Source organism: Sinocyclocheilus rhinocerous, unplaced genomic scaffold (genome assembly GCF_001515625.1).
Source record: "Sinocyclocheilus rhinocerous isolate Xijiao unplaced genomic scaffold, SAMN03320098_v1.1 scaffold475, whole genome shotgun sequence".
In the NCBI taxonomy this organism is placed as follows: domain Eukaryota; kingdom Metazoa; phylum Chordata; class Actinopteri; order Cypriniformes; family Cyprinidae; genus Sinocyclocheilus; species Sinocyclocheilus rhinocerous.
Genome location: NW_015646677.1, coordinates 1,616,815 through 1,641,773, shown reverse-complemented (window position 1 = coordinate 1,641,773; position 24,959 = coordinate 1,616,815). Strand labels below are relative to the sequence as shown.

The 24,959-nt window shown below is 38.6% G+C and overlaps 3 protein-coding genes across 4 annotated transcripts in view; 1 reads left to right on the top strand and 2 right to left on the bottom strand.

Annotated features, from left to right (window-relative positions):
• LOC107708020 (tRNA-dihydrouridine(20a/20b) synthase [NAD(P)+]-like) overlaps nt 1-4,551 on the bottom strand; it is a 5,331-nt gene extending 780 nt beyond the window's left edge. The window contains exons 1-4 of the mRNA XM_016512169.1: nt 4,205-4,551; nt 3,982-4,103; nt 2,925-3,042; nt 2,391-2,513 (exon numbers count right to left, since the gene is read on the bottom strand). Coding sequence (XP_016367655.1) covers nt 2,391-2,513; nt 2,925-3,042; nt 3,982-4,103; nt 4,205-4,317 — 476 coding nt within the window. The 5' untranslated portion in view covers nt 4,318-4,551. The remainder of the gene's footprint in view (nt 1-2,390; nt 2,514-2,924; nt 3,043-3,981; nt 4,104-4,204) is intronic.
• A 240-nt stretch (nt 4,552-4,791) lies between these two features.
• The window catches only part of cog5 (component of oligomeric golgi complex 5), a 78,230-nt gene continuing 58,062 nt past the window's right edge, over nt 4,792-24,959 (top strand). Inside the window, exons 1-6 of the mRNA XM_016512162.1 lie at nt 4,792-4,864; nt 5,306-5,445; nt 5,641-5,698; nt 6,434-6,488; nt 6,679-6,748; nt 10,606-10,726. Coding sequence (XP_016367648.1) covers nt 4,816-4,864; nt 5,306-5,445; nt 5,641-5,698; nt 6,434-6,488; nt 6,679-6,748; nt 10,606-10,726 — 493 coding nt within the window. The 5' untranslated portion in view covers nt 4,792-4,815. The remainder of the gene's footprint in view (nt 4,865-5,305; nt 5,446-5,640; nt 5,699-6,433; nt 6,489-6,678; nt 6,749-10,605; nt 10,727-24,959) is intronic.
• LOC107708019 (probable G-protein coupled receptor 22) lies at nt 17,326-21,323 on the bottom strand. 2 transcript variants are annotated; one of them, XM_016512167.1, is made up of 3 exons: nt 21,024-21,323; nt 19,145-20,075; nt 17,326-18,881 (listed from the first exon to the last, which is right to left on the bottom strand). In XM_016512167.1, exons 2-3 carry the CDS (start codon nt 19,222-19,224, stop codon nt 17,585-17,587), a joined length of 1,377 nt encoding a protein of 458 aa, XP_016367653.1. In that variant the 5' UTR covers nt 19,225-20,075; nt 21,024-21,323; the 3' UTR covers nt 17,326-17,584. The 2 variants fall into 2 exon arrangements, with proteins under 2 accessions (XP_016367653.1, XP_016367654.1); XM_016512168.1 differs by having other exon boundaries at nt 19,145-20,072.

Sequence of the window (24,959 nt, the reverse complement as noted above, 5' to 3'; positions counted from 1 at the left end):
TAGAGATGGTTGTGCGTGAAAATGCCAGTGGATCCGCAGTTTTTGAAATACTCAGACCAGCCCGTCTGGCACCAACAACCATTCCACGTTCAAAGTCACTTAAATCCCCTTTCTTCCCCATTCTGATGCTCGGTTTGACCTTCAGCAAGTCGTCTTCACCACATCTAGATGCCTAAATGCATTGAGTTGCTGCCATGTGATTGGCTGATTAGCAATTTGTGTTACCAAGCAGTTGAACAGGTGTACCTAATAAAGTGGCCGGTGAGTGTATATATATATTCATGAGAGTATACTGTACTTATGCAGATAAAGTTGGACATACTTTAATAACCAACTTTATATAAACAGCTGTTATATAGTATATATAGTTATATTCTGTGACAACATCTTTATACAGTGTTTAAAACACATTTATTTTATTTACATTAATTTATTGATAGTCCAATTGTCCAACAATTTCAACAACTTTCAAATTAAATAACAAATTTTTTGTATAAAAAAAAAAGTTTTCTAACAAAAATACAAGCTTCATATTTCATATTTTCTGCATGTAAATCTCTGTAATGTTGTGTCACTTTGACTTCACTTGTAAGTGCACTGCAACCCTGAATACTCCTTGTCATGAGCACATTTTAAAGTCAAGAAATCATATGCTCACCTTATTTTAATGGATACTGCGTAGTTGGGATTGTCAATTTGGTTTCGGACATGTCGAACCATGTCTTTCACTAGCTCAGGTTTGTTAATCAGACACGCACCATAGCCTTCAGACACGGCCCACCTGCAACGAAAACCAGAGAAATTTGCGGATGCTACAAATGCAATCTGTGCAGAAAATGTTCAAACTTCAATAGACTTAAACCACCTGTCGATTACAAAATCGGACATTTTTTCACCCCTACTGTGTTTGTTTATTAATTATTTTGGGTAATTTGATTACAATTTAAGTTTAGTACCCTTGTCTCCATTTAACACAGTTAAATCCACGCTTTGCATTAAATTCAGACTGAAAAATGCACAAAACATTCAGCAGATTACATCTGGCCCTGCACAGCCATTTTTTGACATATATGTTGAGAAAGTCAACCCACATCCCATGTTTAATACACTGCTTTAAAAATCTTGTGTCAACTGTCATTCAGGGTAAATATTTGCACATATTTTGTAAACATACTCTGAATATTAGCATTACCTTTGTGGACAGCCGCAGTTCAAATCCACCCCATCTGAGAAAGAGGAAACCACACACGCCGCATCTGCCAGGGTCTGTGCATCCTTTGCAGCAAACTGGACGATCAAGGGCCTGTCAGCTAAGAAGCAAACAAATGTCATTTGTAATTACTGAGCAGAAAGCTGTGCAAGTGATTCAATGAAAAGTAAAAGGTTGCCTTGCATTAAATTAGTCTCACTGAGGTCAAATACGAGTTTATGAGAAAACAGGATAATTTTACACCAATAGAATATTCGGACAATTAAATGTATTCCTGTCTGGAAATGATTAAAGAAAATAGCTGAAAATGTTAATACTGTGCAGCAACATATGCATGATGCATGGTTTTCACTGTTTAATGATTTGTGTGTGTGTGTGTGTGTGTGTGTAAAACAAATTATATTTGAAAAGGTTCACTAATATTGCAGTGGTTCAGCTAGGTCTGTTAGATTTCCATTTGTCTACTTTCACTACACCTAGAGCAGAGTTTTTTAGCTGAAATAATCAGTCTTGTTGCAGACAGCAGGGAAAATACATGCATATAATAATGCAAAATTAAATAAATACTTAATTCTTGCTGTTAATGTTAAAGTTTGCATGCTCAAACTTTGTTATTTTAGCATAGATTCTACTGTCACTTGATTATATAGTTAATAATAATATCTGGCCAACCGCTTTTGCATATGTTAAGCTGGCAATTTTTATGCATTACCAAAATGTATATACATTTTCCTATTTAAACAATGCCATGCTGTAATACTGTAATAAACCCCCCAGAAAAGAAATGCACACAAACAAAAATAAAAACATTCTAGTAGAATATTTGATGGAATATTTGTTTGTGATGATCATATAAAAAATAGTAATTCATTCATTAATAATTTATAAATAAATAAGTAAATAAATACATGCTTTGTTTACTTTTGTATGATAAATTACTTTAATACAGCATGACAATTTTGATGTACGATGTCAAATAAAGTAAAACCAGTTGAGAACCACTGGCTTAGAGGACAACTAGTTGAAAAAGCTTACTCTTATTGGTGGTGAATTCACTGTCTCTAGCTTTTGCAGAGCGCATGAAATCAGCTGCAATGATCATTGGGGTGAAACACACATCACAGTCATATTTCCTCACCAAACATGAGCACATTTTAAAGTCAAGAAATCATATGCTCACCTTATTTTAATGGATACTGCATAGTTGGGATTGTCGATTTGGTTTCGGACATGTCGAACCATGTCTTTCACTAGCTCAGGTTTGTTAATCAGACACGCACCATAGCCTTCAGACACGGCCCACCTGCAACGAAAACCAGAGAAATTTGCGGATGCTACAAATGCAATCTGTGCAGAAAATGTTCAAACTTCAATAGACTTAAACCACCTGTCGATTACAAAATCGGACATTTTTTCACCCCTACTGTGTTTGTTTATTAATTATTTTGGGTAATTTGATTACAATTTAAGTTTAGTACCCTTGTCTCCATTTAACACAGTTAAATCCACGCTTTGCATTAAATTCAGACTGAAAAATGCACAAAACATTCAGCAGATTACATCTGGCCCTGCACAGCCATTTTTTGACATATATGTTGAGAAAGTCAACCCACATCCCATGTTTAATACACTGCTTTAAAAATCTTGTGTCAACTGTCATTCAGGGTAAATATTTGCACATATTTTGTAAACATACTCTGAATATTAGCATTACCTTTGTGGACAGCCGCAGTTCAAATCCACCCCATCTGAGAAAGAGGAAACCACACACGCCGCATCTGCCAGGGTCTGTGCATCCTTTGCAGCAAACTGGACGATCAAGGGCCTGTCAGCTAAGAAGCAAACAAATGTCATTTGTAATTACTGAGCAGAAAGCTGTGCAAGTGATTCAATGAAAAGTAAAAGGTTGCCTTGCATTAAATTAGTCTCACTGAGGTCAAATACGAGTTTATGAGAAAACAGGATAATTTTACACCAATAGAATATTCGGACAATTAAATGTATTCCTGTCTGGAAATGATTAAAGAAAATAGCTGAAAATGTTAATACTGTGCAGCAACATATGCATGATGCATGGTTTTCACTGTTTAATGATTTGTGTGTGTGTGTGTGTGTGTGTGTAAAACAAATTATATTTGAAAAGGTTCACTAATATTGCAGTGGTTCAGCTAGGTCTGTTAGATTTCCATTTGTCTACTTTCACTACACCTAGAGCAGAGTTTTTTAGCTGAAATAATCAGTCTTGTTGCAGACAGCAGGGAAAATACATGCATATAATAATGCAAAATTAAATAAATACTTAATTCTTGCTGTTAATGTTAAAGTTTGCATGCTCAAACTTTGTTATTTTAGCATAGATTCTACTGTCACTTGATTATATAGTTAATAATAATATCTGGCCAACCGCTTTTGCATATGTTAAGCTGGCAATTTTTATGCATTACCAAAATGTATATACATTTTCCTATTTAAACAATGCCATGCTGTAATACTGTAATAAACCCCCCAGAAAAGAAATGCACACAAACAAAAATAAAAACATTCTAGTAGAATATTTGATGGAATATTTGTTTGTGATGATCATATAAAAAATAGTAATTAATTAATTAATAATTTATTTATAAATAAATAAGTAAATAAATACATGCTTTGTTTACTTTTGTATGATAAATTACTTTAATACAGCATGACAATTTTGATGTACGATGTAAAATAAAGTAAAACCAGTTGAGAACCACTGGCTTAGAGGACAACTAGTTGAAAAAGCTTACTGTTATTGGTGGTGAATTCACTGTCTCTAGCTTTTGCAGAGCGCATGAAATCAGCTGCAATGATCATTGGGGTGAAACACACATCACAGTCATATTTCCTCACCAAACATCTGAAAGCCAACCTGAAAAATCAGGAATAAACAACACAGAAAACCATTCGTATCAGAACAACACATACAACATCCGCCTACATTACAGGAATCAGTTCAGTGTTGTCTCTTACTTCGAGTAGCGGACCATGGGTGCACACGCTCTGACTGGCCTTCCCCTGTTAAACAGGTCCATGATATTCCCACTGTCACTGTCCACTGGGATTTTACTGTGGACCTCTGTCATGATTTCCGCAACTTACAGTTCTAAGAAGTCATTGGAAAAGCGTGCGGTTCAAATACTCAATATTAAATTCCGTATTAAAATGTATTCCATTTTTATTACAAACAGGACGCATGTATTTCGTTAAAAAAGCGAGTTCTGAATAGTAAACATTAAGAATAAAACACGCGTGGATACAACCGGCTTCATGAGATTCACATGCGTAGCTTCTCACTTCCTGTCTCAATGTTGGTGGGTGTGTTTAACCTTTGACCTCGTATCCACAAGAAACGAAATTCGTATTTATTTACATTGATAATGTCATGAATAATTTACATAATTGAACAGAATACATGAGAACACTTTCTAAAATGAGTTAAATTAACATTAGCATAAAATTGTGTCCGTTCGCGAATTTACAATGATGTGACGTCAGTAAAACTAATTAACATTCATGACCAATCGCCGTTGCTCTCCATTCCTGTTGTGACGCAGGGATTGTACGTCACTGATGAAGTGGCAATGATGGAGGCTAGTCTGGAATCAACAGCGAATTCACTGCTGAAAGATGGTAAATCCAGCTTTAATAGGATTTCTCTTTTTGAATTGTATGTGTGCATGTGTTTGTACGTTAACCAGGCTGATTAATCATCTCGATCGGCGCCTTTAGCTGCAGTAATAGCACAGTAACACAAATACCCTGTGTATTGTAATGTAGCAGGTGTTCTGACAAATAATGCTACCTATCAGATTATGCTACCAACACTGTATTTATCCTACTGTAAGGGTAGGTTTAGGGTTGGGGTAGGTGTACATGTTAATAAAGCCTCACACCTTATTAATATCATGCTGGAAGCAAAATCTGATAGGTAGCACTTTTCGCTATCGAATTATGCTACCATCTGTTTTAATGGGACGTAGCAAAATCTGACAGGGTAGCACAAATCGTCAGAACACAGGTAATGCGATCTCCTGTTATGTGTTTTACAAATCCTGATCCTTTTCCTTCCAGAGTGCTACACTGATTTCCTTAAAGAGGATTTCGATGTAAAGACATACACAGCTCAAGCCATTCATCATGCTGTCATTGCAGAGCAGCTGGCAAAGCTGGCAGAGGGCATCAGTCAGCTGGACAAAGAGCTGCACTGCCAGGCGAGTCACACCTGTCAGGATGAGCAGCTTTCAGTGCAGATCCATGTTAGCATCATGTTCAGAAAGTTAGAAAGCGCCTTAATGCTTTATAGGTCATCTCTAAGCACTGGAAACTACATGAACATTAAAAAAACTATCAATTATAACACGCATTATAAATTGCATACCAATATTTTGTGTTGTTTTTGATCACAGGTAGTGGCTAGACATGAGGATCTACTAGCTCAGGCAACAGGGATCGAATCTCTTGAAGGTAATACTTCATTATCTGCTTTACAATTTAAGATCCCAATCATCAGTTGCATTCAGTTTATTATGTGATCTAATAATATTAGTTTCAAATCCATTTTTATCTGCATGATGCCTCATTTGAAGTTGTAGGAAATGGATATTTCACAAGCATATAAAAATTACATTTGAAGTATTCTGAGATGACATATATAGAAGATGCAGTGTGCAACTTTTCCTCAGTTTTCAGGGGAATCATCTATACGACTTGCCTATAGTTGTCTCAGCTTTATAATCTAAGAAAAATAATTAACATTAAATCACTCTGATGAATTGGAATGACTTCAGATGATGCCAACTTTAAATCAGCATACAAAACTGCCAAATTTTCTTTATATTGCAATCATTATGATCACAACATGTAATCAAAGCTTTAATGCATTCATTGTTTTTGCTTAAATGATTATGTGACGTTAACCAGCTGCATCATTTGTATGCATGGACATTACTTTGACACAGTCACTTCTGATAACAGATTGTAATTAATTGTAATGTAGAAAAACGCGTTTTCTGTAAAGCTGCTTTGAAACGATATGTATTGTGAAAAACGCTATACAAATAAATGTGAATGGAATTGAATGTACGTGCAGTTTCAGCAGCTGTCCACCAGGGGAATCCCTTGTCACATCTCAAATTCTTGCACAGTGGATGTAATTCAGCTCATTCTGAGCATGGAAATTGTGGGTGTTTTTGCTTCTAGGTGTCTTACAAATGATGCAGACCAGAATTGCAGCTCTCCAGAGTGCTGTGGACAGGTAAATGACTCCATTGAAGGCATTGAAATGATCCATGTTTTTAAAAAAGTGGTGGTCACATGCATGATTAATAGATATCAGAAAATGTGCTATTTGTGCTATAAATTGAAAATTGCAAGCACCAATTAGTCAGACTGCTTTGCAGTATTTTATTTATGCATTTCTTTTTTCTCTTTCCTTCCTTTCTTAGGATAAGAACCAAAATTGTTGACCCTTACAATAAGATTGTGGCGCGGACAGCCCAGCTCGCCCGCTTACAGGTTATTTTATTACTTTTATATCTCGTTTTGTCATCTCATATCTGTCTATCCCTGGATATTCCAACAGAGACATTCTGCAGAACTATCATTTCTTCATTGCTCTGCTTTACAAACACTGCGCCTTCGCTCAGAGGCATGATTTCCATGTTTATTGGCTCGACATCGGAGATAGAGACAACCCTGGCTTCACAATTGTTTGCAGTCAAGACAGATTCTGTATTACACCCAGCATGGGGGGAAAAAAGAAATGCACACAAACAAAAAGAAAATAATTCTGGCGGAATAGATGCTTTTTAATATTGATTTGAGATTATCACATCCAAAAAATAAATAAATAAATAAAATGAAAATATAGATTTTCAAAATGTTTTAACATCTAAAAAGAATAATAAATAAATAAATGAATAAAAATTTTACCAAAAATAAAATTAATTTAAATAATTTGTCTTTCAAAAATCTTTTAAGAGTGTATTTAGCATGACCTTAATATATCTCTTAAATGATTTGTATTTATTTATTCACTCTCATGTCTTTTGTTTCCTTCGAGGAACATAAAACTAGCATCTTTGTGCAGTATTTAAGATTTGCAGTCTTTTTTCTTCAGTGACAGTTCATAGTGACCTTCAAAATTAAAGGGGTCCTATTATGCTTTTTCACTTTTTCAACTTTAGTTAGTCTGTAATGTTGCTGTTTGAGCATAAAAAAGATCTGCAAAGTTACAAAGCTCAAAGTCCACTTCAAAAGGAGATATTTTATTTAACAGAAATCACTTTTCAAAAACTACAACGAATGACTCATTTGGACTACAACGCATATTTTCCGACGAATGGGACGAGACCTTGGTTGAGCTGCACTAGAGAAGGCAATGAGTGTTATCACTATGTCGGAGACACGCTAGCTTTCCCAAGACAGACGAACTTAGAGTGGTTATAATCATCCGGGTTTAAATCGCGCTCAAATTGATTTGATATTGACGCAATTTTTACACAGAAGCTCGCAGGCGGCTATGGTTAGGGGTATGACATTTCCCGACCAGGCGCCGAGTGCTGCCAATCACAGCACACACTGGCCCAGCTAACCAATCACAGCACACACTGGCCCAGCTAACCAATCACAGCACACACTGGCCCAGCTAACCAATAACAGCACTTTTCGTATTTCAGAAGGCGGACCTTCATTTGATACAGGAACTATTCGAGCCGTTCATGCCAGACTGGGGAGAGAGGTGTTGTAATGTAAAATATGTGAAAAATAATGTGTTTTTCGAACAACCTAGTATGAGAGCCTGTTCTAGTACACCCCCAAAACAAAATCAAGACTTTGTAAAAGAGCATAATAGGACCCCTTTAATTTCTGTCAAGTTCCACAAGCAAAACAACAAATAAAAAAAGTCTGTAGTGCCTGTGTGCCATAGTCCATATCTTCTGAAGCTTGTATGGTCTACTTTTACTGTGCTTTTTGTTCTCTATGTAACTTGACAGATGTGGTTACTATGTATTGTCATGGTAAAAAAAAAAAAAAGTTCAAAACATCTATTTTGGCTGAAGGAAAGTCTGTGCACCTGCTAGTATCTTTGTGTTGCAAGGCAAGAAAATGCACGCTTTTATCATGTTCACTTTCTGCCCACCGGTTCACATGATGTCATCATGAGTGAAGCTTCAAGTCTGCAGAAAAAAATCAATAAAAGTCCATTTGGACCTGGAAAAGAAGGGTCTCTCTCACACTCTATCAGTCACACATGTGAATACCCACAGCTGTCCCGCTCTACACGTCTTGTGGATTTGCATGGTCTTCGGTCCTGGTTTTTAGTGGCTTTGGGGAATTGTTATTAAATATGAATGAAATACAGCTGTGGAAAGGTCGCTGTGGTTATGAAATGCTCCCCTTTACTCTCAAAACCCTTTTCTGCTCCTTTTCTTGTGCGGCTTTATTGAAGTGTAGAAACACATTTGCATTTTTGTGTTTGCTAATCAGCATAGCACCATGATGATCCGTCAGTTTATGGTTTTGCATGCAGCTATATAAAGGAAATAAATTTGTAAAGGAGAGCAGGGCATGTTGTCACTATTTCTGTGCATAGTCTTTTTATTCTTTCAATTCTTTAATATTTTTAAAATATTGGCAGATACGTGAAGGCCACAAAAAAAAAAAAACATGAATGCAGGAATTGCACCAGTGCTATTGTATGATTGGGGGGGGGGCGGAATGAACATTTGTTGAGCATGGGGCAAGTTGTCACAATTATTGAAACCTATAAAAGAATATATTTGTTTGAAATATGAAAATATCTAGTCTGTGTGAGAATATGCAAAAGCATGCATCACTATTATTATTGTTCATATATATTTTTTTTAAACATGAAACATTGCTCTAGTCTCCCCTACTTATTGTACTATTTTATTTTTGTGGTTGACTATATCTGATGGCACAAATAGCTTCAGAAGTGTGAGACTTTGTTCATTCCATGTTGTTTTTGTGTCTGGGTCTGTCCTGTCCTTGCCTTTAGCAACGCATTTTTATAATTTATTTTTATTCCTCGTAAGAATAAGACCAGACCTGACGATGGGGACACAGCTGATTTTTTTTTTCTTTTTTCCTGTTTTACTTTTGTAATTTTTCTGTCACAATATCTGACACACTGTCACCCCAGGACAAAGCAATCAGTTTCAGACACACACAGAATCAGATGCACGTACCTTTGGGACAGTTCAGCGGCACCTATTCACTGAAAACCAAAAAAAGAGTGACCTCCACGAGTCCTTCATCCACCTGCTGTCTGCCCACAGGCTTGATCGTCGCCACACTATACTGAATGTGTGGCTCAGTTGCATGATTTTAGCACAAACGCATTGCTTTACAAGCATTTCCTATTTATTTTTTATAATATAGTGTCTGTTGGCTGTTAGGGTGTGAACTAAATGTTTATTCATGCCTGTTTGTAGTATATTATGTGTGTGAAATGCATTGATGATTAATTGATAGCATATTCTAGTGTTAAAACAACCCTGTGAGATGATGCACATCCTTCTCCTTAATTAAATTAATCCAAAATTGATTAAAGCACCACTTAAAAATTAATTCTGAGTCTATTAGCAAAGATTTGTGCGAGGGGAAAAAATGCTATTATCCTAGTTAAAGACCCTTAAAAAAGACCCCCAATTGGTCTCTAGATGTAGGTCAGGTCCCTCCTTCAATTTAGGTCTATGTTTCATCCATTATTAGTCTTGCAGACAAAAATGATAAGTTTGATTAGTAACACCACGCTTTTCCTTAAAGGGATAGTTCACCCAAAAGTGAATTGTCATCATTTACTCACCTGTATGAGTTTCTGTCTACTGTTGAATACAAAAGAATATATTTTGAAGAACGTTGGTAACCAAACAGTTGCTGGTAGCCATTGATTCTATAGTATTTTTTCATACTATGGAAGTCAATGGTTACCAGCAACTGTTTGGTTACCAAATGATCTTCTTTTGTGGTATCTTCATTTTTGGGTGAGCTATCCCTTTAACAAGCCACACTATATATCCTTCTTGTCTGTAGCACAAAATGTGTGTTACAAGGGATCATACGGGATCATAATCATGGATATTAATACCATGATTTTACACTAGTAGCATGAAATATGAGTCACTAATACCAGATTTCCAGTTTTATTGTAGGTTCAGTCTATATCATGGAAACTATGGTTGCCATGGTAAATTTTTAGATGGAGGATTTCACTTTATCATAATGTAGACATCACTGTCATTACCTTATCATTGATATTTGCTTGTGCTGGCAATCATAGACCCACAAGTCATTATGTTATTTGATGAATGCAGAAATGAGAAGTCTTATCTTATTCTGTCTGGCAGGTGGCGTGTGACCTGTTGAGAAGGATTATTCGCATCCTGTACCTGAGCAAACGACTGCAGGGGCAACTGCAGGGGGGCAGCAGAGAGATCACTAAAGCTGCCCAGAGCCTCAACGAGCTGGGTGAGTGACCTATCACGATGAGCGTCTACTTTACTCATCTCTCGTGTCCTTCAAAACATTTATTCATAATGGGGCATTCTGCACGAGGCAACAGAAACACAACACTTGGGCAACACTTTACCTCTGTTGTCTTTATTGGGTTGTATCACGTCCATGACGGCTAATCAGAAAGCAAGTTGGTGTAGTACTCTTAAAAATAAAGTTTTTTTTTTTTTTGCAGCAATGCCATAGAAGAACCATTTTGAGCTCTCCAAAGAACCTTTCAATGAACAGTTCTTAAAAAAAAACAAAAAAAAAAAAAACTTCCAATTGTTCTAAAGAAAATTAATAATCTAAAGAACCATTTTCCACTATAAAGAACATTTTGTGGAAACGAAGCGTTCCATGGATGTTAAAGGTTCTTCATGAAACCATAAGGCGCTTTCGCACCAGAGGAACCTTTTCATAGTTCCTAGAACTATTAGCGGAAGTTCTCGCTTTTTGGCATGTTCGCACCGCAGGAATTAAGAACATATTTAGTAGTGCTGGGCAATGATTAATCACATCCAAAATAAAAGTTTTTGTTTGTATAATATATGTGTGTACTGTGTATATTTATTATGTATATATAAATACACGCACATACAGTATATATTTTTAAAATATTTACATGTATATATTTATCTTCATATAATTTGTTATATATAAATTAGTGCTGTCAAATGATTAATCGCATCCAAAATAAGTTTTTGTTTACATAATATATGTGTACTGTGTATATTTATTATGTATATATAAAGACACACACATACAGCATATTTTTTGAAAATATTTGCATGTATATATTTATATTCATTTAAATTATATAATATATAAATATATTTAATATATAAATGAAACATATTTTTCTTAAATATATACATGCATGTGTGTGTATTCATATATACATAATAAATATACACAGTACACACACATATATTATGTACACAAAAACTTTTATTTTGGATGCGATTAATCATTGCCCAGCACTAATATTTAGATGTAGGAACTCCATTTGGGGGAACTAATTTAGCTCCTACTTAAGAGCAGGGTCTAAAACAGTTCTATAGGAACTATCTGTGACGCAGTGTACACTGATTGGCCAAACGCATACAAAACACCGGCTACTTGCCATTTTTAAAAAGCCATGTTAAAATATTTTATAAAATTTACATGCATATAAAATTTCCACGAACCTGGAAAACAACGATAACGGCATTTACCTGTTGTCTGCAGCGTTGTGTTCTTTTCTCTGCCTCGATGATATGTAACACTGCAAGTTGTCATTGAAAATTTCATCTCTTAGCCCAGTTTTTGCTGTTTCAATCGCGTAAATTGTGCATTTACATTCCATCTCCATTATCACGAAACCCATGACACACAACAAAAACAGCTCCGATCACGGCGTCTTCCATTCACCGGTTGTTGACGTTCGTAAATGGCGTGCATTAAGACGTCGCTGTCGGCCGCTTCAGAGTTCCTGCTGCCGGTGCAAATGCAACCAGGAAAACGGCCCGAGGGAGAAATTGGTTCTCTAGGATCGACCCTTCTAGCTAGTTCCTAGAGCTAGGTTCATAGAACTACGTGGTGTGAAAGCCCCTTTTAAGTGTTCCTGTTTTTCTAACATCATGGCAGTTTTTCATATAGGATTTGGTTGTTTGGGCATTTGGCAATGTTGAATTTTGTATTCCTGTTTTTAGGACACTAATGGCAATTATTCAAAAGCTATAGCATCTTCCACTTTTGTGTAAATGGCATTAGTTCAATCTTGTACGGTTTCCAGGTCAGCCCTGTTCTTGTGGCCTAAATGTTTTGCTGAGTTTGCAACGCAGGTGCGAGGACCATCTAAAACTGGTTCTGAAATTGTCTGACCTGCTTTGGAGATATTTTAGGTTATGCTTCGTTGAAACCCCCTTGATTAACGCCTGACCCGAATCGCATGTACAAGTGACTTTAGTTCCAATAGTGACCCGAGTGCATTATAATAATCTCATAGAGCTTAAAGTAGACATGAAATCAAAGTTGACCCCATTTACTTTCTTAATGCAATCTCCAGGACGTATTGGTGACGTCAGCCCTCAACCCCTCTCTGTCATATAGAGAGCACCTTTCATGATCCAATCAATTTCTGTTGCATCAAATTAAAGCCTGCCCCACAGATTTTTTTCCATGTTGACAATCTTGTTTCACTAGAAAAGCCACATTTCAAAAGTAAAATGAGAACATAGAGCATTGGCATATTATTGTCTGGAATTCATGTGGTTGTGGACACTATCTGAAATGAGAGAATTTGTTTTCGGTCATGGGTTTAATGGCTGTAATATCAGATTCATATTGACTGGTACTCTGTTGACCTTTTGTTTGTATATTTGCCTAGATGTCATATGGACAGATAAATAGTGCAATGCAAATTCAGTGTGCTCTTATTCCAAGTTTGTGTGATACAGTAAACACATGCTTCATTATTGAGTCCCAGGCCCTGTGGGATAAATTCCAGTGAAGATCAGCAAGGTATTTTTTCCTGGTTTCTATTTGAATATTGTTTTCAAATGAAGCTAAATCAATGCAGGCGGACAGTAGTTTCCCATTGTGCATAAGGAGGGCATGCTGATTTTTGCATTTACCACTTGCATAAGCTCTGTTTGTGAGTTGCTTCCTGTTAGAGTTCCAAATCAGTCAGTTATGAGATTCCTTAAAAGGCAACCTGAGCTGTAGTCTTATTCTCTTTGTGTCAAAATATGATTCAGTAATATGTTTTCCATCCATTGAATTATTTAGCATGTCAAAGTGAGGGTCATATTTGGATTCGTCTCACCCAGCTAATGGATTACAGAGACATCTTTGCATTAGCGTCACCATCCAAGATGAGACAATTAGACTGCTCTAACAGCACCTGTCCGTTCTTTTCGCTGGATGCTCAGCTTTTATGCCTTCCCTCCACCCACTCAAGGTATAACATGAACAGCCAGGGTCTGATATGATATTATCTGTTTGTGCACCTCTCTGGCATCCAGCGTAGAAAGTTGTCTAACAAATCTCCCATTAGGCAACTTGTTTAAACACGCTGCCTTACAAGGAAAGCTTTTTGTCTGTAGGTTTTAACAGTGTTTTAGGGTACATGCTAGATCACAAATACAGCAGGATGCAGCTCTGAAACTGTAGAAGCAATTAAACTGCTTTCTTTGTTTTGAAGTCTGTCTCTGTCTAGTGCATGCTGTCCTCAGATGCTATTACAAGAAACCTGACGAGGTGCAGTTGGAAAGTGACTGGGTCGAGCTTGAGAGTTTATAGAAATGCTGATAGCATCATGTTATTGGATTGTAAACAAGACAATCAGTAAATGATAATGGACCCTTGAAGGTTTAATTGACAAATTGATTTCCTGTTTACCATAACTGTGTGAGACCTTAACTGAGACATCATTGTGTTCCAGCGTAGTGTTGAATGGATAGGCAGCATATATAATTTTTTACCAAAGTGGCCAGTATGGCATCAATTCAAAACAGTTCTTCTTTGTCATTAGCTTTGCAGGCCATTTGTTATTTTCTTGGTTTATCTCACTGCTTGCACAAAACATATGCCTGAAATAGCTCTGAGTTATGGCGGTCCTAACACAATAATGACAGCTCACCATCTTGCTATGATTTATGAATCCCTTCCCAGCGATGTAAGGTATGGATGGGTGGCCAGATGGATTGAACAGTTGAGGGAGTACTCTAAATGGCTTAAAGGGAAGATTGACTAGGGCAATGGAAGGAGGTGAAGGTGTTTTGATTGGTGGAGGACATGTGTGTGACTGCTGTCAGCCATAATGAGATGATTGGAGTGGGATAACATGGGCAAACTGAAGGAATGAGGCTGTTATTGGAGAGAGGAAATCAAAGTCAGATAAATGTCAAGAGCTGAGAATTGACAGGAAGAAAGGTGAACTGCATGCTGCAATCTGTTTGGGAAACAGTCATATATCTATATGTGAGTAAATGTACTTGCATGTCCTACCTTGTTACGCTAAATATTGAAATAAGGTGTCTATTTTAAGGTGTCCTTGTTACATGTTACATGTACTTACTATTATAATAACAATTAATTATCCTTAATTGCATGCAAGTAAGCCAAACCCTAATCCTAACCCCAACCATATAGTAAGTAAATGTATAATTAAACCATAATAAGGACACCTTAACATAAAGTGTAACCTAATAAAGTATATTTTGTATTTATACAGTACTGTATATGAATAATAGCATTTGCTATTACTGATCACTCATTTTTAACTCCCATAGTACCTTGGCTAAATTTGTCTATTTACAAAGCAAATGGCTTTCAGAGTAGTGGACAGATACCTAAGATTCAGTGCAGGGGATTTAATTCTGTTTGTTTTCTACATCACTTGAACTGCACCTGCCTGCCAGATGGAGATGGAATGTCAATCACAGGACTTTGGACTCAGTGACTCACTCCTCTGGGAATATATGAGTGACATATGGACGTCGCGATCAGTGTAGCAAGGTAAGAGGAATAGATTGAGCAAATGAAAACAGACAGTGGAAAAGTAAGGATGCTCCATGAGGATGCGCCAATTAACTAGCTTTTTAAAGACAAAGAGGTGATGTGGTTTGTGGTTTGGCTGTGGATATGGGGACTGACAGAGAGAAAGAAGATTTGATCCTTTTTTTCTTGGTGCATTAAGTTTTTGGTTAAGGTTGTGTAAAACAAAAAAAAAAAGCTAACCAAGTTACTGGGGTCTAAATCAAGATACATGTAATAGTAGCAATACCAGTCAGTTCAGCATTCTTAACCTCTTTTTATTAGCATTAAAAATGAAACAGTACTTTGCATTTGTGCTAATGTGACTTTGGATGCTTTAAGGCCCTGAACACGACTTGTAAGCAGAGCCGTCCAAGTTTTGGCAGCCCTTTTTACTGGCAGAAGGCCCGTTGCTCGCTTGCAAATATGATATTTTTCCCCACTTGCCTCTCAGAAATGTCTATACAGCTTGTTTACAGCAAAACAATAAAGCCTCCATTCATGGCCAACACCAAACCTTCGGTCAAGTCATCACAGGGTAACAGCTCCACAGGCCTCTGTATGATCTGTTGCATATGAGGATGGCCTAAAGGGTTCTTAGAATTTGCCATGTGAGTTTTAGGAGTTGTCTGGGAGTACATCTAAGCTAAAAGTAATCATTTTGCCCTTGATATTAAAGCATAGAGCCCCAGGATAGCTGGGACTCGGGTACAGCATTGACAGATGGACAGATTTGTCACATTGTGCAGCTTTTGTTACAGTAACTCACTGTTTTGAGAGACCTGTACTCCATAAAAGACGTGCATCAATCATGCACTTCAGCTCCCACTTTCTCTTGTTCGGCACAGTGTGTGAGCTCTAAATATGGATCAGCCCTGGCTCTGACCCTTTATCTATAGATAAACTCAAGAACGTATGATTGTACAACAGTCACTTGATGATATAAGCTGAAAATTAGTAATGTTTAGTTCCTAACACTGCAGTAATCACAAACAAACTGTCAGATGGGTTTTCAATCAAGTTTAAAGCCTACCCAACTGAGATGCGATTTGGGTAACTGCCAGTACCTGTGCATATAATTGTTTTGCATTTTGCACCAGCATGAACTGAAAGATTTAGTGTGTGAAAATCTTTTAGTGCTTGAAACAGCTGTGTAATTTGATAAAGTATATTCAATTAGCATTTAGGGGCTCTACAGTGTCATATGTAACACCCTTGAGATATTCACACCTCTATTTACTAACCTTAGATTCCCCCTTGAGAACATTATCTGGTTGTGTAACATCACAAATTTTATTAGTCTCAGCACTGTTAATGGTTTGATCAACACCACATCCAACATCCAACACCATTTGCATCTATTCCTGAAACTGAACAACTGTCAACTCAGTCAGGAATTAACCTGCCCCTCATGACTTTGTATTTTACTTAATTTTCACTGTTTAATGGCATGACTTTGCCTCTCATACTGAACAGTGTGTGACCTTTTATTGCTGCAATGCAAAGGTGATTATTTTTGTAGGCTGCCAAAAGATACAGTTATCACCCTCTAATCCAGTCTAACCCATAATCAAACACCATCAGCTCAATAGGTCTCATAAGGTCAAGTATTTGGAATCAACACCTTTTCATTGACACTCCCCATCCACTTCATACTCCAGCAGCTTTATTGGACGATATGCTGTGAGCCACCTCCCTCATCCCTATAAAAAGATATGATTTTTATGCCAACTGGCCATGCAAGTGATTTTGAAAGGAAGCAGACCTTGCTTTGCAAGTGCACCCTGTGACATGTTGACCTGAGTAATATAGCCATCTTGTTCCTTTGATTGCAGGGTGGAGGGCAGCTAATATCCACTTAATGAAACTCATAGTGTGAATTCTTAACAGTGTTTATCTTATATTTTGCAATAGTAAAAATTGAGGTGGCTGAAGCCAAAAGAGAACAAAGACATATAACCACTTTCTCTACAGAGTGAAAAAACTACTCGAGAAATACGACCCAGTGTTATCACAGTTGTGCAGGGTTGATCATCAGCATCAGTTTCTACGTCTTTACATTTGTGGTTTATACTTTACTTGGGTATGTATGTACAATCTCTAGGACCACTTCAATAAAACACATGCAGTATTTACACTTTAGCATCTATGACATCTACAATAGTCACCATTACAATAAATAAGAATAAATTATTCCTCTTGAGATACTGTACATTTAATACACTTAAATTCATTACTGCTTTGGATTAGTGGTTTCCCTTTTTAATGATTCTGTACCTGATGCGGATTTTTGCCTAAAATTGGCCCAATAGCTCATTCTACATCCTCTGATGAGAGGCATTTTTGCCTGACCTCAGTCTCCTCAAAAGTCACCTTTTTGTTCCTTTTTGGGTCAATCCATGAGTTGTGGATGACCACATTATTGGGCATAGGGTCAGCCTCTACAACTGACACAACACGCTTCTTCATTTTACTCTTTAGAACCTTCTGAAATTTCTGCCGAGTGAAGGCATAGAGCAGCGGGTGAAAAATGGTGGTTCCATAAGCCATGACCAGGAAGCCCAGTCTGAGACGCACAGTGAGGTTGCTCGGCCCTGCACTCAGGATAACCGTATTGAGCACGGTGATGGGTGTCCAGCAAAGCAGGAAGGTGGAGATGATTAGAAGCGACATGCGGAAAACCCTCTTTTGTCGTTCACGGCGTTCCCTGTGCCGTTTGACTGCCCTGCGGAGGGCTATGATCACGGACACAGAGGTACGCATGGCCAGTGGCGGATTCCTGCCTGCACTGCTCTGTGAGGCATCGGTGGACTCTGGCTGAGTGGAAGTCATGGAGATGGTCTTTTTCTTTCTCGGTTTCTTCTTGGGCACAGAATGGAAACGTGTGCCAATGCGGATGTTGAGCGCCTGCAGAATCTTGTAGTAAGTAACCAACATGACCACAGCAGTGAAGAAGAAGATCGGGATCTGTGCCAACAGGTGATAGTAGAGGCCCAATTCAGTGTAATATTGGTTTGATGGTTCCTCCCCTTCTGTCTGATTCCTTTCGTTACCTGCCTGGCTAAAGAAACCCTCTTCTATGAAGGGTACCAGAAAGCTAAGGAATGATAAAGCCCAAATGGACCCTAATAAGGCCACTGCCCGTCCCATTGTCAGAACTCGATTTGCAGGCCGAACGGAGATGTCATAGCGGTCTAGTGTGATGGCCAGGACATTGGCAGCAGTAGCCACGCTAGCAAAAGACACACAAGCCTCGTGGAAGCAGCAAATGAGTGCACTGTTGCCTTCCAGTGGCAATAGCACCACCACAATCGTAAGTGGGATGCAGCCCACACACACCAGGACGTCCAGCACATGAAGGTTCATGGTTACGATGTTGCTGACAGAGCTCACCAGGTTTGACTTCATACAATAGAGAGCCAGCACAGTCAGGTTGCTACTGAGACCCAGCACGATCTCCAACATGAGGAAACCTGTTAGAGACACCTGGAAGCTGACAGGGTAAGGAGTGTCCAAGTTCATTTCGAAGTCAAGAGGTTCAACGTTATCGAGGACACTGATGTTGCTCATGATGATCTGGAATCCCAGCACAGGAGGGGTATGCATTCTCCTACATATGCAAAAACAGAAGATGGTTGATTAAACGCTACATGTATTTCTAAAAAGCATTTCCATGACATGCTACTGAGTGTATGATAATGCCAGAACTGTTTAGCTTCTGAAATATAACTTGAAATTAATTTAGCCAAATTCTAGCTGGCAACTAACAAGAATGTGAATGGAAAGGACCACAGTTAAGAGTGTAAAAAGGATTAAACATTTATCTGCTTTGCACATGCAGATAAAAGATGTGCATACACTAACGAAACTCACCCCTCCTTGTGTTCACTGTCCTCTTTAGGAGCTCGTGTAGCAAATGCAACCAAAGCGTTGATGTGTTGGCAGGTTGTCATAGACGCCAACCATACTCCAGCACCTCTTTATCTCAGCAGTGTCCTTTGCTCCTTCAATGCCATTCTGTTATGTACTTGCTCCGTTGTGTGCTTTTTTTGTTTTTTTAAATAAACTAATATTTAACAAATGCATCAGCTAAGGCTGTCCTCAGCCCCAGCATGGCACAGACTGGACAAGTGAAGACACCCCGGTTTCCTCAGACACCTCTCTGTAGGGTTGATTAAACACCGTCTAAACAGCTCATACCTTTTTCCCTTGCATCCTCAGATTTCTGTGGGAGGATGTGGGAGATGGAAACACTCTGCTCTTCCTTTTCAGAGCGTAGGAAGGGTTTGTGCATTGTAATATCCACGTGGTCCTGACATGAAAGCTGTGTTGTAGTCAGGCTTGTTTTTAGCCTTTTGTCCTTTGTGTTGGCCGAGCAGATTTTACAGAAACGATCAGGGACAGCACTGTGTCCCATCCTTGCAGAAGTCCTCTCTTTTCATTGTTTATTCCAAGACTTTCCGAACCACAAGAAGAAATTCATCTCCCTCAGTGTGACAGGTAAGGACTGGCATTCCCTCCTCACTATATAACAAAAGTTGCACCGACTCCTACAGAGTCCATGGTCCCTTGTATTCCACTTGAGTAAATCACACTCCCACCTGCTGTGCCACAATATAGCTCCAGGAGACCAGGCCGGTAGACAGCAGTACGCAGTAATCACAACAAGGTCACAGGTTTCCAGAGGGAAGGAGGTAGTCAGGCCGGTGCACTGTGTGGCATATATTTACCCTCTCTTTTTCACAATGTTCATGTGGGACAAAGGAACAGGGGCTCCATCCTCAGTAGTTTCACACTCTGGCTGCTGGTAGGTGCAAAAAAGTGAGAGTTAGAATTATTTTTTGTCTTTCTACCCAAGTCATAAATGACCTTGAAAATCTCTAAAGGATAGTGGTGGCATCTTAGCATTCGCATAAGCCATTTTACACTAACTTTGTCCACAATCAATGGTTTCTGGTTGTTCTGAGACCTTGTAATGATTGTGCACCCTTCCAATTGCCTTTTTAAGAATTAACCCCAGTCAAAGCCAACTTTTTGTCTTTGAAGGTGTCTCTGGTGTAATTTGTTAGTTGAGAAGCCTTAAGCCCAACTCATTAAACTCATGTTCCTTTGGAATAATGGACTCCCACAGCAACTGTGAGTGGTTGTTTGCAGAGCAGGTTTGCAGTACTCCCACACCATACGTACATGGGCAATATTCCATATATGTGAAGCAGAATACTCATACATCTCCAAGCATCTCTCTCACTCTTTCTCTATTTTTCTGAGCTGGAAGGCAGCTTTCAGCACTAGCCAGAGACAGTAATAGCGACAAGAGCGCTCACATCATCTTCCCTTAAGAGGATAATGGGTTGGATGGGTTTCGATTACTCAGTTTTGCTCTTTCCACATACATGAATTGAGTTAAATGTGTCAATTACTGTGTTTGCCACTGGAGGATTCACATCAAAATACAGCATGCATCTATTTATTTCACAGTGCAAGCATCAAAGCAAGACAGTGCACAGTTTTTCTTCAAAACAGTTGTTAAATCAATTCATATTCCTGTCCAAAGCATAGAATCTAACTGCTCTGAATTTAAAGCATACTGTCACGTAAATTTATTCATTCTTGGTAGCAACCCTGCACATTTTAAAAAGTAAAAGTTGTCAGCTTTGTACAGATTTCTAAAGTTATGCCTTGTATAGAATAGAATGCATTCCCTTTAGCAGATGCTCCAGTTGTGAGAGAACCGAAGCTTGAAGCTTTTTACCTCTCGTTGCTGCCATAAGAGTGAGTGACCTGGTAGCCCATATATTTCCCAGTTTGAGTAGAGCCATGCCAGGACGAGTAATAAAGGACATGCTTATCTGACGGGATGAGTCTGGCGGTCTTCCTCTATCTGCCTTTCTGTGAACGCTCCCTTGCCTGACAAGAGGGGCAGGGAAGTCAGATGTTGTAGGATGTTGTGCCATGCATCTCGCTTAGAGATCTGCTCCTCTCCTTCTCCCTTGTTCCTTCCCTCTCAGTCTTTCTCTCTCTCACCATCCCTACGCTCAGCGCTTTCAAAATTCCCTACCTACTCATTTCTCTCCTCCTCCTCTTTTTGCTCTCTCTCTCTCTCTCTTCCCTCCCACCTCCCTCATCACTCTCGCTTTCCCTCCCCCTTCCTCCCTGTCTCTGCTGTGGTTTATAACACTCCTCTGGTTCCCGATTGGTCTCCTGTAATAGTTGTAACCCTTTCTTCCCCTGTTGATCAAATAGGGCTTTTACCAACAGGTGAATTTTACTCTTTGTTGACATTGTCATAAAATACACTACTTCTCTGCTCTGCTTTCTTGCTAACTTTTTATTTCAATTCTTAAATTGTCCATGCAACGACAGTTTAGGAGCGAGTAAATAAAAATCCATGTAATAGCCTTGAGCAAGGATGTGGGTGAGTTTACTTGCAAGACAAGGGCTCCATCTGAGTCTTCACAATGCAAACATTACAAACCTCGCATGAAGCGTGATTTAGGTTCTGCCTTTTTTGCCGCACTTGTGTGGGCGTGTTGGTGCACACTGATGCGGAGAGGAGGAATGGGCTAATTATGGAACATCACTTTTCTCACCAAATTCAAAACTCTATTGTTGTAGATGACACAAATATCGCAAAAAGGCTTCAAATTACCAAGCTGAACATATTTGTAAATATTTCAAGGTGAGCATTAATATTTAAACTTTTTATTCAAGACATTTCTCGGTAGATGCCTGAGCGAGAGAGAGAGAACGTGTTCATTTTTTATATATTTTTAGACAATTCCTTGAACTAGTGGGCCAAAGCTCAATTCCCTTGGATTACAAAAGCTGTTGTCTTATTCGACATTTCTAGTGTCTGTCAATAATGACCACTCTCTTTATGTCGTTATCTCTCTCCCGTTGTATAAACTGCCCTATTGAGTGTGTTTGTGTGATTCTAGCTTGATAATGCTGCTGTGACTGATGCTCATTGAGTGGAAGCAGAACTCCAGAAGCCCTGGGTGAATTAACTTGTGCTTAGCAACCACAGGTTCCAGAAGCGGAAGGTAAGACGCCAGGTGCCAGCTCGCTGGGAGAGGCGTGAGGGATGAAGAGTCGTGGAAAATCCACGACTCTGCTCCCTGGAGCAACCTCATGGAAGCAAGTGTGCCCATTGGGTCTCTGGCACGGCCCTCTGGGATGCTGCCTTGCAGTTTGCCACTTCTCATCTGGCTGAATCCCTTCCATATGTTTGGGGTCCTACCACCACTGTTTAGTGTTGTTTTATTATATTTCAATCTTCTTATTTCATATACATTTAAAAGTTAAAGCATAAGCCATTTGTTAATTAATGTTTTGTTTAGTTCATAGTTCACCTAAAAATGAAAATTTTGTCAACAGTTACACACCCTTTTCTTTCCAAACCTGTTGAATTTTTTTCTTTTTCTGCAGAACACAAAGATATTTTGAGTAAAAAAAAAAAAAAAGTTTAATTCAGTGGGGTCCTAAACAGCATTTGATTCTGTTGCACAAAAAAGTGTTTTTTTCAAAATATGTTCTTCTGTGTTCCACAGAAGTATATAGAGTCATATAGAATTGTAATGACATTAGTGAATGAGTAAATGATGACAGAATTTTCATTTGATTCATGGGCACACAGCAGCTTTGAATGTAGGGCATCCAATCAGATTTTAGAGCCGGTGTGAGTGGTGGGTCATACTTCATTTTCTGGCTCTTCTACAAACTCTGTCCCTCTGTATCCTTTTTGGCACTACTCTCATCCAAAGCCATGTGTCAGGTAGGACAAGTTGGAGCGCTTTATCCGAATGTGATTCGCTGTCCCAAGGCAGTTCTCCCTTATCTGCTATTACATTTTAGAGATACTGTTCCTTTTTTATTGGTACATGCTGTTAACTTTAACAAGCACATCTGAGCAGAAGTTTAAAGAAAACAGCCACCTAAAACCAAAGCCAAACAGGAAATTCTGCTTGGCCTATAGTGTTGTATTTTGTTGGCTCACTACTCCCTCAGAGACTCTGGAGCTGTTCATGGTCACGTTCCCAGTGTCTCCAAGGGCTGTCTTGCATGTGGACTTGGGACAGACCAAATACAGATGACAGACCCAGTGGTCAAAGTCGCCTTTGGCAATCCACAGTCCCCAAAGACCTATGGCTGTTCCATCACGGCTCAGTGTAAGAACTGCACATCTGTTGAACCGGGTCTAAGTGGAACTACAGTTTACCGCTGCACTGCAAATAGATGCACATGACTGAACTGACTTTGGAGCAGTTTATCTTGTTAAACTTATTTGTGTTTGATATTCAATGGCCTGGAATATGATGCAAGCAGATGCAAGGAGCTTTTGGATGCTTTTACAGCATTAAACAGATTTTCAAGCACTCTTTCAACCAATGGAATTGATACAGATGGTTATACTAAAGATAGTGCAGTCTCATATTCTGAGGTGTTAGGTTGCGTTTTTCAGTGCTTATTATCAGAGTTATAATGAACAATAATAGTGATGGCTAGACGATAATTTTCAGACAGCCTCAAATGCAGTGGAAGGGTCTGGTCTGTGGGAAATGGGATTGTCCTGTATTTAGCAGATTTCAGAGGCTTTAGTTGTATAAACAGTGTCAAGTCCCCTTAGCCTCTGCAGGGCCAACACGTCATTCTGTGACGCAAGGTTAGTGTTAATGTGAGTCTAGATCCCCCACATTGTGTTTTCACGGTGGCAGATTAGCGGGGACACCCTGACTGTGAACTTCTGCTTTCTGCGTATGTTGGTTCAGCTTTGCTTAGCCATCCCATAGGGATTTTGTCCAATTTCAACAAAGCATTCCGAGTTCATCCACTTCCTGCCAGAGTCTAGAGGGCTGTGTTGTTATGTGTTTTGTTGTACCGGGGGAGGGGAGGCATGGGAAAACGCCATCCCTTACGAGAGGGGTGACCTTCAGAAAGCTCCATCACTTTCCTCATGCCTAATCTGTTCTGATTCAAGGACAGAAACACTTGTATCTGTTACTACTGGAGTCTCATGCTAATGAAACAAACATTGTTGATCTTTAGTTGTTGGTTAATGCTGAGAGGGAAGGTGTTTAACATGTAGGACTGCCTGTTTCATGCATTAAGCACTACACATAGACATGTGTACGCAGTATAATTAAAATGGAAATTGAAACTGAAAAGCAAACCACACATTCCTTACTGAAAGCGTGCATCTCAATACTTTTTGTGCAATTTTAAGATCTTTCACAAGTGCTTTTTCATTCTTCAGACAATGCCCCACAAAATGACTTGCCTAGTAAATAATAGATATTCTTCATAAATATTCTGTTACATTTATATTTCACTTTTGTAATGTAATATTGTTATGGGAAATTGTAAATGGTATGGTAATATAGTGGTATATCCATAATATTATAAAATAAAATAAAACAGGACATCTAACAATACAGTATGTAGTCTCATAAAGTATAAGTACATTTTACCAGAATCTTCTCCTCTGGTCTCTTCCGAATCACATTTACAGTACATCATCGATTTTATTACACCATGAACAGTAGCAGCAGTGGTTTACCACCTTAACTTGGTGACAAGTGAACTTGGTATGTTATTGAGGTATGGAGATGGTAGCTTGAACACCTGTCTGAAAGAGCCCAGCTTATTCTTCCAGTTGGTCAAATTGATGTGCGAGAACAATGCCTGACCT

What these genes read in the sequence shown, in the direction of transcription:
- LOC107708019 (XM_016512167.1), bottom strand. Translation starts at nt 19,224, where the DNA reads ATGACAACCTGCCAACACATCAACGCTTTGGTTGCATTTGCTACACGA. An exon ending in GACAGTGAACACAAGGAGGG is followed by an intron (nt 18,882 to 19,144) that starts GTGAGTTTCGTT and finishes TTGCATATGTAG; the next exon opens with GAGAATGCATACCCCTCCTG.